The sequence below is a fragment of the Camelina sativa genome, chromosome 17, assembly GCF_000633955.1.
Source record: "Camelina sativa cultivar DH55 chromosome 17, Cs, whole genome shotgun sequence".
Classification (NCBI taxonomy): domain Eukaryota; kingdom Viridiplantae; phylum Streptophyta; class Magnoliopsida; order Brassicales; family Brassicaceae; genus Camelina; species Camelina sativa.
In genome coordinates, this window is record NC_025701.1 from 4,166,047 (window position 1) to 4,181,345 (window position 15,299).

Sequence of the window (15,299 nt, forward strand, 5' to 3'; positions counted from 1 at the left end):
CAATTTTTTTTTTTTTTTTTTTTTAAGTTTCTTTAGTTAGAAAATCTTCTCAATCCATGCCTAATTCATTGATTAGTATTCTCAATTTTTTTTGCAAACGTAACATATTGAATCTTCAAACTAATGGCGAAAGCGGTATGATATATATATGGAAGGTGGGAAGGTTGGTAAGACGGCGCTGACGGGCACGGTAGTTGGGGTGGACGTAACTGCGTCTGACAAACTGTGGAGATCGTTTCAAGCCGTTGGAGACATTGCATTCTCATATTCTTATTCCATTATTCTCGTTGAGATTCAGGCATGTATATTTCATTTTAGACCTTGGTTGTCAGTTTACCAAAAACCTATTTTACTTTCTTCCGCAAAAGAAGAAATATTTGTTTCTTATCAACAAATTTATCTTTATTGAACAATATCACTTTCATTAAAGATAACTTTAGTGTGTGTGTGTTCTATGTGGTATATATATAGGATACATTGAAATCAAGCCCACCAGAGAACAAAGTCATGAAAAAAGCAAGCCTTGCCGGAGTCTCAACCACAACTGCTTTCTACATCTTATGTGGTTGCATGGGATATGCTGCGTTCGGAAACAGAGCCCCTGGTGACCTCCTTACTGACTTTGGTTTTTACGAACCTTACTGGCTCGTCGATTTTGCCAATGCATGCATTGTTCTCCACCTAGTTGCCGCATATCAGGTATAGCCACCACTCACTATATTCAAGATTGTAAGTAAATCTAAAGAAGAATGCAAACCATTGAAGCCTAATCTTTATATTATGGACAGGTGTTTGCGCAACCAATTTTCCAGTTTGTTGAGAATAAATGCAACAAAAAGTGGCCAGAGAGCAAATTCATCACCAGTGAACATTCGATGAGTATACCATTGATTGGAAAATGTCGCATCAACCTTTTCAGACTATGGTGGAGGACAGCCTATGTGATTTTGACAACAGTTGTAGCAATGATATTCCCCTTCTTCAATGCAATCTTGGGTTTGATCGGGTCATGCGCGTTCTGGCCACTTACAGTTTATTTTCCGGTGGCAATGCACATTGCGCAGACAAAGGTTAAGAAGTATTCTCCTAGATGGTTGGCCTTGAACCTCCTCGTAGTGGTTTGCTTGATTGTTTCGCTCCTAGCCGCACTGGGATCCATCGTGGGCTTGATAAGTAGTGTCAAGGCCTACAAGCCTTTTAGCAATGTAAATTAGTGACCTATGATCTTGTATGTGTTTGTACTCATAACTGATAATTACTTATTTCAAGAAAAAAATAGTTAATATAGTGTTCCAAAATTTGAACTCTACAGTTTTACACTTTTACTGCAATACAATCAAAATTGGGGAAGCTTAGCCTTTAATCTTGAACATAAATCAACTACTATCAGATAAGCATTAGGAGAGGTAGATTGAGACTGTTAAATCAACATTTACAGACCTCGTTTATTACAGATTATGATACTCCCTCTGTTTTAAAATATATGATGTTTTAGTAGCAATACGTATATTAAAAAAAAGTAATATTTAAAAAGTTTAATCAATCATAATCAAGACTGCATAATATAAAATACTCCCTCCGTTTCAAAATATAGGATGTTTTAAGCAAAACACGCAGATTAATAAGTTTTTACTTTTAACAAGTTCAACCAATAAGAAACAATACTGCATAATATAAAATACTAAACTAATTTAAAAGTTGCATTGAAATTTGAAAACATCCTATATTATGAAACAACAAACTTCTCCAAAACATCTTATATTTTGAAACGGAGGGAGTATAAAATTAATTGACCAGTCGGTCTCACAGTCAGGCAGGCTTATACCATTACGCTCACGAGCAGAATCTTAGCTAAAAGTTGTATAGAAAGTTAGAAATATCATATATTATGAAACAAAAATAATTCTCTAAATATCTTATACTCCCTCTGTATCAGAATACTTGATGTTTTAGGATTTTTTCTTGTATCAGAATATTTGATTTTCTAGAGTATTTAATGCATTCTTATTTTCAAAATCAACTAACTATTTAATGATTTTGCTTTTACTATAAATAAACTATTAAATCAATCTATTTGTTCTAAGCATAAAAAAAAAAACACACGGTTATATACATCATTTATTGTTTTGGGTTAATCATTTGTATTGTTTGGATGACATTAATTATTTTCTTAATCCTAGTGAAAATCTTAAAAAATCAAATATTCTGATACATAGGGAGTATTATGAAACCGAGGGAGTATATTGGTACAGTAGGGGACAATTAAAGTGTTTTTTTTTTTTGAGGGATTCGAGGATTTTTTTTCTTCAAACTCTTTTTTTTTAGTTAGTTTTGTCGGGTAAAGCATGAATGTTCATACGACGACACCAATTACTTTATGTGTTCTTTTGTTTTTTCTTTTTTGGTTCTTTTGTTTTTGCGCTAGATCGGTATTATTATTACATCTTCTTTTCCTTTTACATTTTATTTTATTTTTATTTTTGTCAACTGAATCTTGTAAATATACTTAGATTCTAAAAAATAATATTTAATTTTAATTTTGGAGGAAAATCCTTATCTAATCTTTGACCAGCCAATACGAGAGGAACAAGTGGAATAGATGATATATGTAATGAATTAATCCATAGATAGATGTAATAATAAATGAGTTATACTCATATGATTCCACTAGATTTACTTTGAGACGTTGAAAACAAGAAAAAGAGTTGACAAAGGAAATATAAAATAAAATAAAGCAGAAGAAGAACAAAATTAGACCAAAGCATTGACTAGTGTAGCTGTGTAGCCGTGTAGGTGGGTGCTGAGTTGGTATTATATATAAATGTCATTTATTCTTCTCTCTGCTTCCTTTCTCACAAAATCGACACAGAGCATAATATACCTCGATGGTTGAGTCCGGTGACGTTTCCGGGGATAGATTCGATGACGATGGTCGGGAAAAGAGAACGGGTACGTTAGTGACGGCGAGTGCGCACATAATCACGGCGGTTGTAGGTTCCGGTGTGTTGTCTTTGTCTTGGGCAATAGCACAGCTTGGTTGGCTTGCAGGAACCGTTATTTTGGTCACTTTTGCCATCATCAACTACTACACATCCACCATGCTTGCCGACTGTTACCGATCTCCCGACGCCGACGACGTCCCGGGGACACGGAATTATACTTACATGGGCGTTGTCCGAGCTTACCTTGGTATATGTCTTAAAAGGCTCTCTTCTTAACCTCAAAAATATAATTTAAAAGAGTTTTATTTATTTTGTGAAAATTTATCTGTTTTTTGTTTAAGATTTCAGATTTTATTACATGATCCTTCATATTTATTTTTGATTTTTCTTCATAAAAGTATCAAGGATCGGAACTAAATCCATTACATGCATCCCGTACCGAGACTTATAGATTGTACTTTGTATATGTATTTGCTATAGATGTTTGAGAAATAGAGGAATAATTTGATAAGTATTTTAAAATGACAGGTGGCAGGAAAGTGCAGTTATATGGACTGGCACAGTACGCAAGTCTCGTAGGGATCACCGTTGGTTACACCATCACTGCCTCCATAAGCTTAGTGTAAGTCGCAGTCGCAGCTTCTTATTCTATTTCGATTATTTTGTGATGGTTAAGTTGGTTACTACTTAATTACTAAAGGTGTTTTTGTGTTGGCTAGAGCGATCGGAAAAGCAAATTGTTATCATAATAAGGGACATGGTGCGAAATGTTCCTCGTCAAATTATCCATCCATGGCAGCTTTTGGGGTCGTCCAGATTCTGCTCAGCCAGATCCCTAATTTTCACCAACTCTCTTTCCTCTCCATAATCGCCACGGTTATGTCCTTCTGTTATGCCTCTATCGGAATCGGCCTATCCATTGCCAAAGTGATCAGTACATTTTCTCTCCCTATCTTATTATTTCTTTCAAATTATATGTAAAGCTGTCTCAAACTATATTTAGGAGTCTGATTTGTATATATACTAATTTTAATTTTAAAGGAAACAAAAAAACTTCAAACTTGAGTTCTTGTTCCGATACACAAGTTGTGCATCATGATAGACGTCTTTGTATATAAAAATATCGACGAAAACTTACTTAATTGTTTGACATATTTTTTTTTTATTAAGTTTGTTTTGTTTGAAATTCTTCTAAATACATGCCTAATTCATTGATTAGTATTCTCAAATTTTTTGCAAACGTAACATATTGAATCTTCAAACTAATGGCGAAAGCGGTATGATATACATAATTACATATATTGAAGGTGGGAAGGTTGGTAAGACGGCGCTGACGGGCACGGTAGTTGGAGTGGACGTAACTGCGTCTGACAAACTGTGGAGATCGTTTCAAGCCGTTGGAGACATTGCATTCTCATATTCTTATTCCATTGTTCTCGTTGAGATTCAGGCATGTATATATATTTCATTTAGACGTTGGTTTTGTCACCACTGGCAGATACAAAAACCTATTATTACTTTCTTCTGCACAAGAAGATATATTTGTTTCTTTTCAACAAGTTTATCTTTATTGAACCATATCACTTTCATTAATGATAACTTTAGTGTGTGTGTTTTATGTGGTATATATATAGGATACATTAAAATCAAGCCCACCAGAGAACAAAGTCATGAAAAAAGCAAGCCTTGCCGGAGTCTCAACCACAACTGCTTTCTACATCTTATGTGGTTGCATGGGATATGCTGCGTTCGGAAACAAAGCCCCTGGTGACCTCCTCACCGAGTTTGGGTTTTACGATCCTTACTGGCTCGTCGATTTTGCCAATGCATGCATTGTTCTCCACCTAGTTGCCGCATATCAGGTATAGCCAGCACTCACTATTTTCAAGATTGTAAGTAAATCTAAAGAAGAATGCAAACCATTGATGCCTAATCTTTATATTATGGACAGGTGTTTGCGCAACCAATTTTCCAGTTTGNCATAATTACATATATTGAAGGTGGGAAGGTTGGTAAGACGGCGCTGACGGGCACGGTAGTTGGAGTGGACGTAACTGCGTCTGACAAACTGTGGAGATCGTTTCAAGCCGTTGGAGACATTGCATTCTCATATTCTTATTCCATTGTTCTCGTTGAGATTCAGGCATGTATATATATTTCATTTAGACGTTGGTTTTGTCACCACTGGCAGATACAAAAACCTATTATTACTTTCTTCTGCACAAGAAGATATATTTGTTTCTTTTCAACAAGTTTATCTTTATTGAACCATATCACTTTCATTAATGATAACTTTAGTGTGTGTGTTTTATGTGGTATATATATAGGATACATTAAAATCAAGCCCACCAGAGAACAAAGTCATGAAAAAAGCAAGCCTTGCCGGAGTCTCAACCACAACTGCTTTCTACATCTTATGTGGTTGCATGGGATATGCTGCGTTCGGAAACAAAGCCCCTGGTGACCTCCTCACCGAGTTTGGGTTTTACGATCCTTACTGGCTCGTCGATTTTGCCAATGCATGCATTGTTCTCCACCTAGTTGCCGCATATCAGGTATAGCCAGCACTCACTATTTTCAAGATTGTAAGTAAATCTAAAGAAGAATGCAAACCATTGATGCCTAATCTTTATATTATGGACAGGTGTTTGCGCAACCAATTTTCCAGTTTGTTGAAAAGAAATGCAACAAAAAGTGGCCAGAGAGCAAATTCATCACCAGTGAACATTCGATGAGTATACCATTGATTGGAAAATGTCGCATCAACCTTTTCAGACTATTGTGGAGGACAGCGTATGTGATTTTGACAACAGTTGTAGCTATGATATTCCCCTTTTTCAATGCAATCTTGGGTTTGATCGGGTCATGCGCGTTCTGGCCACTCACAGTTTATTTTCCGGTGGCAATGCACATTGCGCAGACAAAGGTTAAGAAGTATTCTCTTAGATGGATGGGGCTGGAACTTCTTGTATTGCTTTGTTTGATTGTTTCGCTCCTAGCCGCACTGGGATCCATCGTGGGTTTGATAAGTAGTGTCAAGGCCTACAAGCCTTTTCGCAATGTAAATTAGTGACCTATGATCTTGTATGTGTTTGTAAGAACTCAGAACTGATAATCACTTATTTCAAGAAAAAAATAGTTAATATAGTGTTCCAAAATTTGAACTTTACAGTTTTACGGCAATACAATCAAAATTGGGAAAGGTTAGCCTTTAATCTTGAACATAAATCAAATACTATCAAATAAGCATTAGGAGAGGTAGATTGAGACTGTTAAATCAACATTTACAGACCTCGTTTATTGTCGAATCCGAAACACCAGAGAGAAGAAAACACAAGAAAGAAAGATGGAGCGACGAAGAGTGAGGAACAAGGTTTCGATTGAGTATTTTCAAGGCAAAATACACTTGTGATGACGTTGATTTATTTGGGCCGATTCACGTGGCCCATTTACTTGTACTGTATCGATAAAATCATCGTAAGATTTTAGCTACGCCACTTTATATATAAGGTTTTTTGAGAACGTGTAACATGTTCTCGCTATTTGGTGCCTGATGACATACAAGTTTTTCATCAACGGCTTGTCAACTACCGTACTTTAATCGTGTGTTATGTGACGTTTTAGTCTTAGATATCTGATGTCTGTCTCGGGAATTGGAAACAAATATATTTGCAGGTTTTGAAAATAGATGGGGGAATCTTTTCTTGTGGATATAGTTAGCATATGAAATAGGTGGAATATATATATTGTGGATATATTTATAGATAATAAACTAGAATTTCAGGATAATGCTGGTCAAAACCCATATTTATTAGGACGACAAAATATAACCATTAATTGTGACACAAATTACGGATTATGAGATTAGAATGAAAGAAACGATAATTAAGAACTACCCTAAAAAAAGGTACATTATTGACATTAGTGAAATCCCGTGGTTTACATGTTTTGTAAACCGTTAATTAACATATGAAACATGTAAATGTGCATAATATAGCTGCTACAACATACTTATAGTGGTAAGTAACTCAATTATTAAAGATTAATTATTACATATCAGATTAATGCGTCATGTGTATGTGATGATTAATTGATCAGAAGGGATGACGAAAAGATAAAAGAGCATACTATATGATAGAATAGAAGAGAGGGTACAGCTAGGCAAATAAGCCAAGATATGAAGGATATAATTCCTCTGTTTTAGTCATCTAATTTTAATCAGTTACCTTATTTTGATTATTGTCATTATTCATTAATGTAGTTTATCCCTTTTTAAACCTACGGACCAGATTTTTTTGTTTGAAATCAGTATTCACACTTTACAGCTAGTCAGCTAGTAATCAAGGTTTCCAAAATAAGCAATAGAAATTAAACATTACCAACCAAAATATTCAAAAATTCAATATCATTACATAGAAATAAATCCCCCAAAAAATAAGATTCTCAAAAACAAAATATAAAGTTCAACATACAAAGATGCTATTTCCATATAAACATCGATATTTGTGTGTATATATAGATTTGTAATTACGTGCATGTGGGGAAGACTCTAAGACGACGACCTCTGTCAATAACTCTTCTCTCCTCTCTCTCTCTTCCTCTGGTTTAGTTATTGGTTCCTCTCATCCACAATGATGAACACATACCATAATCCTTCGGCGGTTGAGTTTGGTGACACTGCCGTGAAAGGCGTCGACGACGATGGTCGAGAGAAGAGAACGGGAACATTTTTGACGGCGAGTGCGCACATAATCACGGCGGTGATAGGCTCCGGGGTGCTGTCGTTGGCTTGGGCTCTAGCACAGCTTGGTTGGGTGGCAGGAACCATCATTTTGGTTACTTTCGCCGGTATTACTTACTACACGTCCACCTTTCTCGCCGACTGTTACCGTTCGCCAGACCCCATCACCGGAACTCGCAACTATAATTACATGGACGTTGTCCGAGCTTACCTTGGTATGTTTTTATATCAATAACTCTTAAAAAAAATCATTTTTGTGTCTTTATCGCAGATTATTCAGTTCATATACACTATTTTCTGATGAACAATGATTTTGTTCATTTGATATCATTTAGATTTTGCATAATTAGACTTAAAGATGTTTTTGATTCTCTTCCATTTCTGTCACACAAAATTAAAAAAAAAAAAAAAAAAATCTTATCTAAACATATTTAATGCTAAGTTGAAATTTTGAAATCTATAGTAACTGACTCATTTCAACATTTTTTCTTTTCTTACAGAACATTATTGTTGTTGAAAAAAGAAATGATTTACGTTTTATTATTTAGTGTGCATTCTCTTCTTGGGAAGATATAAATTGATTGTCAAAAACTACAAAAAGGAAAAAGAACTACGAAAATATTAATTCTTTCATAAATTAGTTAATAAATTTTATGGACTATCTGTATTCTGTAGGATTGGTTACATATTCAATTCAATTAAAAAATGTTATCAATAAATTCGATTGCTGACCCTCCAAAGAATTTTGAATTGAAATGTGGGATGTTTAAAAACTTTGCCAGAAGACCCCAAAAGATGATTTAATTAAGAGATTGAAAACTTTGACAGGTGGTAAAAAGGTTCAGCTATGTGGACTGGCACAGTACGTGAATCTCGTTGGGGTTACTATTGGTTACACCATCACTGCCTCCATAAGCTTAGTGTAAGTCACAGGCTTCTGATTATTTTATTTTGTGATGGTTACAAACATGTTGTGGATAAAATACTAAAAAGGCTTTGGTTGATGTCTTTTTTTTTTTTTTTTTCGTTAGAGCGATTGGGAAATCAAATTGTTATCATGACAAGGGAAAATCAGCGAAATGTTCTCCATCGAATTATCCTTACATGGCGGCATTTGGGGGCGTCCAGATTATTCTGAGTCAGATTCCTAATTTTCATGAACTCTCTTTCCTCTCCATCATAGCTGCGGTCATGTCCTTCTCTTATGCGTCTATTGGAATAGGCCTAGCCATCGCCAAAGTAGCAAGTACATTTTCCTTTCTTTATATTGTTAAAACATTTCAGATATTAGTGTCTAAGCAATATATATGATTCTTCAAAGTGGACACTAACCGTGAAAATGGTATATAATATGAAAGGTGGCAAGGTTGGTAAGACAGAGTTGACAGGCACAGTGTGGACGTAACTTCGTCTGAAAAAGTGTGGAGAATGTTTCAAGCGATTGGAGACATGGCCTTTTCATACGCTTTTACCACTATTCTCATTGAGATTCAGGCATGCCTTCTATCTTATATTCAGTATTGCTTTTTTTTTTTGTTTTTTTTTTTAAAATTGCATTTTTAATTTTGGTCAGGAGTATGGATCTATTGATGCTCAATTAAGTCTTTTTTTTTTTTTTTTTTTTTTTAATTGTTTTTAGGACACATTGAAATCAAGCCCACCAGAGAACAAAGTGATGAAACGAGCAAGTCTTGCCGGAATCTCAACCACAACAGTTTTCTACATCTTATGTGGTTGCTTCGGATATGCTGCATTCGGGAACAAAGCCCCTGGTGACTTCCTTACCGACTTTGGTTTTTACGATCCTTATTGGCTCGTCGACTTTGCCAATGCTTGCATTGCTCTCCATCTCATCGGTGCCTATCAGGTATATATAATTCACTAACAAAATAAGTGTCTAGCATTTTATAATTTCCCATGTTCATTAGTTCTCTAAAAATACTCTGTTTTTTTTTTTTCTTGTTTTATCCCTATATTATTAGGTGTACGGGCAGCCGTTTTTCCAGTTTGTTGAGAGCAACTGCAGAAAGAAGTGGCCTCAAAGCAATTTCATCAACAAAGAATACTCGTCAAACATACCTTTGTTAGGAAAATGTCGTGTCAACCTCTTCAGACTGGTTTGGAGGACATGCTATGTGATTATGACAACAATTGTAGCAATGATATTCCCATTCTTCAATTCTATCTTGGGTTTGCTTGGGGCATTCGCGTTCTGGCCACTCACAGTTTATTTTCCGGTGTCAATGCACATTGCACAGACAAAGGTTAAGAAGTATTCTCCTAGATGGTTGGCCTTGAACCTCCTCGTAGTGGTTTGCTTGATCGTCTCGTGCCTTGCCGCTACAGGATCCATCATTGGCTTAATACGTAGTGTTAAGGCATACAAGCCCTTCAAGAATATTAACTAGTGACTTGTGATCTATGTGAATTCTGTGAGATTTATTTCGAGCTAAATATTTAGTATTTATCCAAATAATGTTCTGACGCTCTGTTCTCGGCTATGTTAAAAATTCAGAATGCTAATTGATCTATTAGTAATATGAAAATTTATGTAATTGCTTTTTATCTTTTTTTTAAGACTACAATTAGTATTCACAGTGGATGTTGGAGTGAGTCCCATGAGATATTGTATTGGTTGCTCATAAAGCTAAAGCTTGTCTGAGCCAGACCCAAAAACATGAGTCTATGACTGTAACACGCCTCACTGACCATATATATCAATAATTGGATAAGCTAGCCACACAACTGTAGAGAGACAGGTACAAGTGTTTCGTTGTCTGGAAGAGATAGCAAAATAGGTTGCGAAAGTGATAATAGTTTGAAGAAGATAGATTTCAGCTTCCCAAATTAGTGTGGTTATGTCAATTTCGAGTTATTATTTTTATATGATTCCTTAATAGAATTGTCGGGGAAATGTTGAAAAGAGACGCACACAAATTGTGTCATTTATTTGGCTTGGTGTGTCCCACATAAGTTGCTATCACATCTTATGTATTGAAAGGAGTTGGGCAAATAGACTAATAGAGAGGATCAAGGCAAGTTTGGTCCTTTCTAACGTTTCTTACTAGCTTTCTCTATTCACTCAAATGCATTTATGTGCTTCTTCCTTACTCTGCAACTTGTTTACCAAGTCCTTTTCAAGGTTTTGTGGGTCGTAAGTCACTTGATGGGGTACCATCATAACCGCTAAGAAACCAATTCAGTAGCATTCGTTTAACCAAAACAATTGCCTTGCGGTTAACTAACTATAGCCAAGAGACGCCATCCGGTAATTCTGGTGGTTCGTCTTCACAGTCCTAGTCAGTCATAGTCGCTTGTTCAATTTGCTGTTCCAAATACCTCTTAAACTATTTAGTTATTTATGTAGATAACCAATAGAGGAATTTTTTTCAATGAAGTTCGAACCAAAGCATTCAATGACCTCACAATTTTGGATAAAGAAGAACAGTCAAACAGGTTTAAATGCAGTTGTAGCACACACATTTTTGCAATAGTCCTTGTTCATCTTCTCAACCACTAATACAAGCACAGTTTGTAACTAACTTGATTTCAGACCAACTATAGTTAATTGACTTCAGTCCCACCACAAACATTGAACATCCAACAGATAAATGGGGGGGAGTCAAAGCAAATCAAGCAACAATCTCATGTGTTTTGTTACATCAAGAGATCCTAAACTGGAATTTTCTAATTTATACACTTACATAATCAAATCAAAGGCAAAACAAGAGTGATCAAGAACCTCACTCGTAGAACCCAAACCCAATGAAAAAAAAAACACCCAATACGAACCCACACAGACACCAAAATAGAGAGAAACTCACTATGTACAACCTATTTTGTTAGTGCCTTACCGGAAGTTTTTTTTTTCNCATCTTATGTATTGAAAGGAGTTGGGCAAATAGACTAATAGAGAGGATCAAGGCAAGTTTGGTCCTTTCTAACGTTTCTTACTAGCTTTCTCTATTCACTCAAATGCATTTATGTGCTTCTTCCTTACTCTGCAACTTGTTTACCAAGTCCTTTTCAAGGTTTTGTGGGTCGTAAGTCACTTGATGGGGTACCATCATAACCGCTAAGAAACCAATTCAGTAGCATTCGTTTAACCAAAACAATTGCCTTGCGGTTAACTAACTATAGCCAAGAGACGCCATCCGGTAATTCTGGTGGTTCGTCTTCACAGTCCTAGTCAGTCATAGTCGCTTGTTCAATTTGCTGTTCCAAATACCTCTTAAACTATTTAGTTATTTATGTAGATAACCAATAGAGGAATTTTTTTCAATGAAGTTCGAACCAAAGCATTCAATGACCTCACAATTTTGGATAAAGAAGAACAGTCAAACAGGTTTAAATGCAGTTGTAGCACACACATTTTTGCAATAGTCCTTGTTCATCTTCTCAACCACTAATACAAGCACAGTTTGTAACTAACTTGATTTCAGACCAACTATAGTTAATTGACTTCAGTCCCACCACAAACATTGAACATCCAACAGATAAATGGGGGGGAGTCAAAGCAAATCAAGCAACAATCTCATGTGTTTTGTTACATCAAGAGATCCTAAACTGGAATTTTCTAATTTATACACTTACATAATCAAATCAAAGGCAAAACAAGAGTGATCAAGAACCTCACTCGTAGAACCCAAACCCAATGAAAAAAAAAACACCCAATACGAACCCACACAGACACCAAAATAGAGAGAAACTCACTATGTACAACCTATTTTGTTAGTGCCTTACCGGAAGTTTTTTTTTTCAAAAAAAGAAAAATTACTCCCAAAGGCTATTTCGTGACTCTAAAGATTCCAGAAATAATAAAAAAAAACCAAAAATTGAAAATTCTTATCTTTTGCTTCAGCTCAACGACTCATGGCAAAGCTCTTTCCTCATCCGTTGATTAAACAATCTGCAAGCATCCATACTAAGATCAATGGCTGCAGAGAGCGCCACGTAAGCAGCCGCATCTTCCATACAGCTAACGTGCTGCACACTAACCTCTACACAAGGCTTACTACATTTTCCTTCACCTTCCACACTTGCTGACATCACAAACCCTTTGTACACGTTCCACGGCCACAACCCGTATCCATAATCACCACTCCCTCCTCTCGGACTATTCGCCGGCGATGCTCCACCACCACTTCCTCCGCTCCCACCTCTACGGCTTCTCGATCGGTTCACTCCACCTGTTGGCGACGATGAAGACGACGATCCCAACTCTATCGAAAACTTCCCACCTTTGTGAGAACTTATGGTTGACTCCGCAAGCACGATCCCTGCCCCGCTAGATCCGTCTGGGATGAGTTCAAACCTGTACCCAAGACCATCAGTAGCTCCACCTCGTTCCCGCCATGCCTCAAGTCTCCCCCACGGTCTCCAGGTACAATCTCCAGGACGTAAGATGAGCCACGACCCCGGGTTTGACCTACTCACACGATCGCTTCCAGGAGATGCAACGAACGGAGTTACTATTGACGCCATGGCCACCGGCGAACCAGACAAGTCATGGACCGTTATTGACCATCCTTTTCTCTCTTTCCCTGGACGTTCTCTCTCGCTCCCAAACGAGTTTAGCCAGCTCCGTGAAACACTTGTGTCCGTCGGCAACGATCTAATTTAGCAAAAAAATATCATTTAATCAACTTATAATTATTAATATCTAACCATATACTAAAAGAGTAAAAAGTGGTTAAATATCATAAGAGTAAAGTTTATATACTAAGAATAAAAAAAGTGGTTAAATTAAATATCATAAGAGTAAAGTTTGTACTAAGCAAAGATATTAAAACCAAGGACTGGGATTAATCTATGGCGTTGGATCTTATTAAAGCGTTATTCAGATTTGATTCCTCGGGAAACGAACATAATTAGGAATTTTTATTTTTTTTAAACGGTACCTAATTTCCGAGAATTAAGGTGAGAAAAATTGAAATTGATTTGATTGGATTTTAAAACTGACCTTGATCTCTGAGTACGATCACCGGTGTGCCGGAAACTGAATTTGCATGTGAAAACCGGTTGACGGATATTGCCTTGAATCTGAACGACTTGAGGACTACATTCAGGTTCACCGTCGAACTGAAAAACGAATCTAGGATCAGGCTCCGCCTTCACATTCAGGTGAAACTGAGCCGACGACGAAGATTTCCCAGCTCCTTTTCCTACTGATATCCATCCGTTGTGGAAGACGACGCACGGTTTCGATTGCGTACCGGATAGATCCAACGGTACGGAGACTTTCGCCAGGAGACGACCGGAGTGTACACCGCAAGCAGCTCCGGCTCTTCCCGTGTAGATCAAAATCTTAAGGCAAGGCTTAGAGGCGAAGATAGATCTGGAAGCTAACCGTTCGATATCGGAGCTACTGAGGTGGAAAGTGGCGGCTAGGGTTTGGATCTCCGGGAACTGAGTTGTTTCCAGAGGAATGTACGGGATTGCGGCGGTTTGCGGCGGGAAGTTTTTGAGTTTGATTTTACAGAAGCAAGGAGAAGACGAAGGGTGGACGACGGAGCTCGTCGTCTTCGCCGCTAACGGAACTTTCAAAGCTAGATTCCCGATCGTGAGACGGATGAACGGACATGGATCCATTTCGATCGCAACAAGAGAGAAAGAGAGAAGAGAATGCGAGCTAGGGGTTTAGGAAGAGCGACGACATTAATGGCAGGAACAGTTCTGGAGACGACGACGATGACGATTTTGGAGAATTTTAGGCGAAAGGGAAGAAAAAAAGGAGGTGACGACGATAAAACGCAGCGTTTTCAAAGTCGCCGCGCTTGGGGATGATTATTATTCACGACCTAACCATTAGAGGAAGTAGTCGTCTTCTTCGTCCTCTCTGTGTGTGTATGGTTTTTAAGTGGAAACACTTATTACATTTCTTTCCCATTTTTGCATTCCCTCCTTTGTTTCTCCTTATATTTTCTTAGAATTGTTCATTACGTCTTTTAGTTTATCAGAACTTTAAGAATTGTACCAAATCTTTTTATTTAGTTGTTTAACCCCCCTAATTCACTGATGTTTCATATAGCCGGTTAAGTTACTTTCCCGGTTAACGTTTGGAATATATGACAGTTACACAAATATAAAAGATCAAATGAGACAGTTTTCGTAATATGTTTAATGTTTGCAGAGAGTTTGATATATATTAAAAGGAATAAAATTAGAAAAGGTTGTCTGCTAAAAATGTTTTATTTTGTTAAGTAGCCTAAATGTGGCTAAACCATAAGGATTGGGTAACTTTGCTGTTAATGTGACGATAATATATGTATGTACGAATCATAAAAGGGCAAAATACGAAATAAAGAGTTAGTTGAGGGGGGGTAGAGAAAAGAAAAGAAGACATTGGAGCACAGCTGGGAACAGACTGGCAAAGAAGTGCCAGGTCGGAGAGAGGTTGACGTCTATTTTTTTTTTTTTTATATATTTTCTCTCTCTCTCTGTTACCACCTGATCAGTGACCAACCACACAAAACATATAGGGCTCCACTTCTTGAAAATTACCAAATTATCCTTCGTGCTTACGTGTACGTACGCACGCAGCTGTGTGTTGTTATTAATCGGGGGAATCTTTACGCCTCTATGCGGAACTCACGTTTCTTTTTTTTTTTTTTTTT

At 36.9% G+C, this 15,299-nt stretch overlaps 3 protein-coding genes and 1 pseudogene across 3 annotated transcripts in view; 3 read left to right on the plus strand and 1 right to left on the minus strand.

The window, feature by feature from the left end:
- LOC104755210 (amino acid permease 8) overlaps positions 1 to 1,287 on the plus strand; it is a 2,942-nt gene extending 1,655 nt beyond the window's left edge. The window contains exons 4-6 of the mRNA XM_010477557.2: positions 156 to 298; positions 472 to 699; positions 789 to 1,287. Of these exons, the coding sequence (XP_010475859.1) occupies positions 156 to 298; positions 472 to 699; positions 789 to 1,214 (797 nt within the window). The 3' untranslated portion in view covers positions 1,215 to 1,287. The remainder of the gene's footprint in view (positions 1 to 155; positions 299 to 471; positions 700 to 788) is intronic.
- On the plus strand, positions 2,770 to 6,113 carry LOC104755211 (amino acid permease 8-like). Its single transcript, XM_010477558.1, has 6 exons — positions 2,770 to 3,189; positions 3,471 to 3,564; positions 3,662 to 3,876; positions 4,250 to 4,392; positions 4,577 to 4,804; positions 5,587 to 6,113. The coding sequence occupies exons 1-6, from the start codon at positions 2,886 to 2,888 to the stop codon at positions 6,010 to 6,012; spliced, it is 1,410 nt and encodes a 469-aa protein (XP_010475860.1). The 5' UTR covers positions 2,770 to 2,885; the 3' UTR covers positions 6,013 to 6,113.
- Positions 7,471 to 10,251, plus strand: LOC104755212 (annotated as a pseudogene).
- LOC104755214 lies at positions 12,181 to 14,573 on the minus strand. The gene is made up of 2 exons (XM_010477559.2): positions 13,646 to 14,573; positions 12,181 to 13,297 (listed from the first exon to the last, which is right to left on the minus strand). Exons 1-2 carry the CDS (start codon positions 14,272 to 14,274, stop codon positions 12,541 to 12,543), a joined length of 1,386 nt encoding a protein of 461 aa, XP_010475861.1. The 5' UTR covers positions 14,275 to 14,573; the 3' UTR covers positions 12,181 to 12,540.

Excerpts from the sequence above, each read along its gene's own strand:
- LOC104755211 (XM_010477558.1), top strand. The coding sequence starts at position 2,886 with ATGGTTGAGTCCGGTGACGTTTCCGGGGATAGATTCGATGACGATGGT. Across the intron at positions 3,190-3,470 it reads CGTTGTCCGAGCTTACCTTG|GTGGCAGGAAAGTGCAGTTA; the intron begins GTATATGTCTTA and ends TTAAAATGACAG. Across the intron at positions 3,565-3,661 it reads ACTGCCTCCATAAGCTTAGT|AGCGATCGGAAAAGCAAATT; the intron begins GTAAGTCGCAGT and ends TGTGTTGGCTAG.
- LOC104755214 (XM_010477559.2), bottom strand. The coding sequence starts at position 14,274 with ATGGATCCATGTCCGTTCATCCGTCTCACGATCGGGAATCTAGCTTTG. Across the intron at positions 13,298-13,645 it reads GATCGTACTCAGAGATCAAG|ATCGTTGCCGACGGACACAA; the intron begins GTCAGTTTTAAA and ends TTGCTAAATTAG.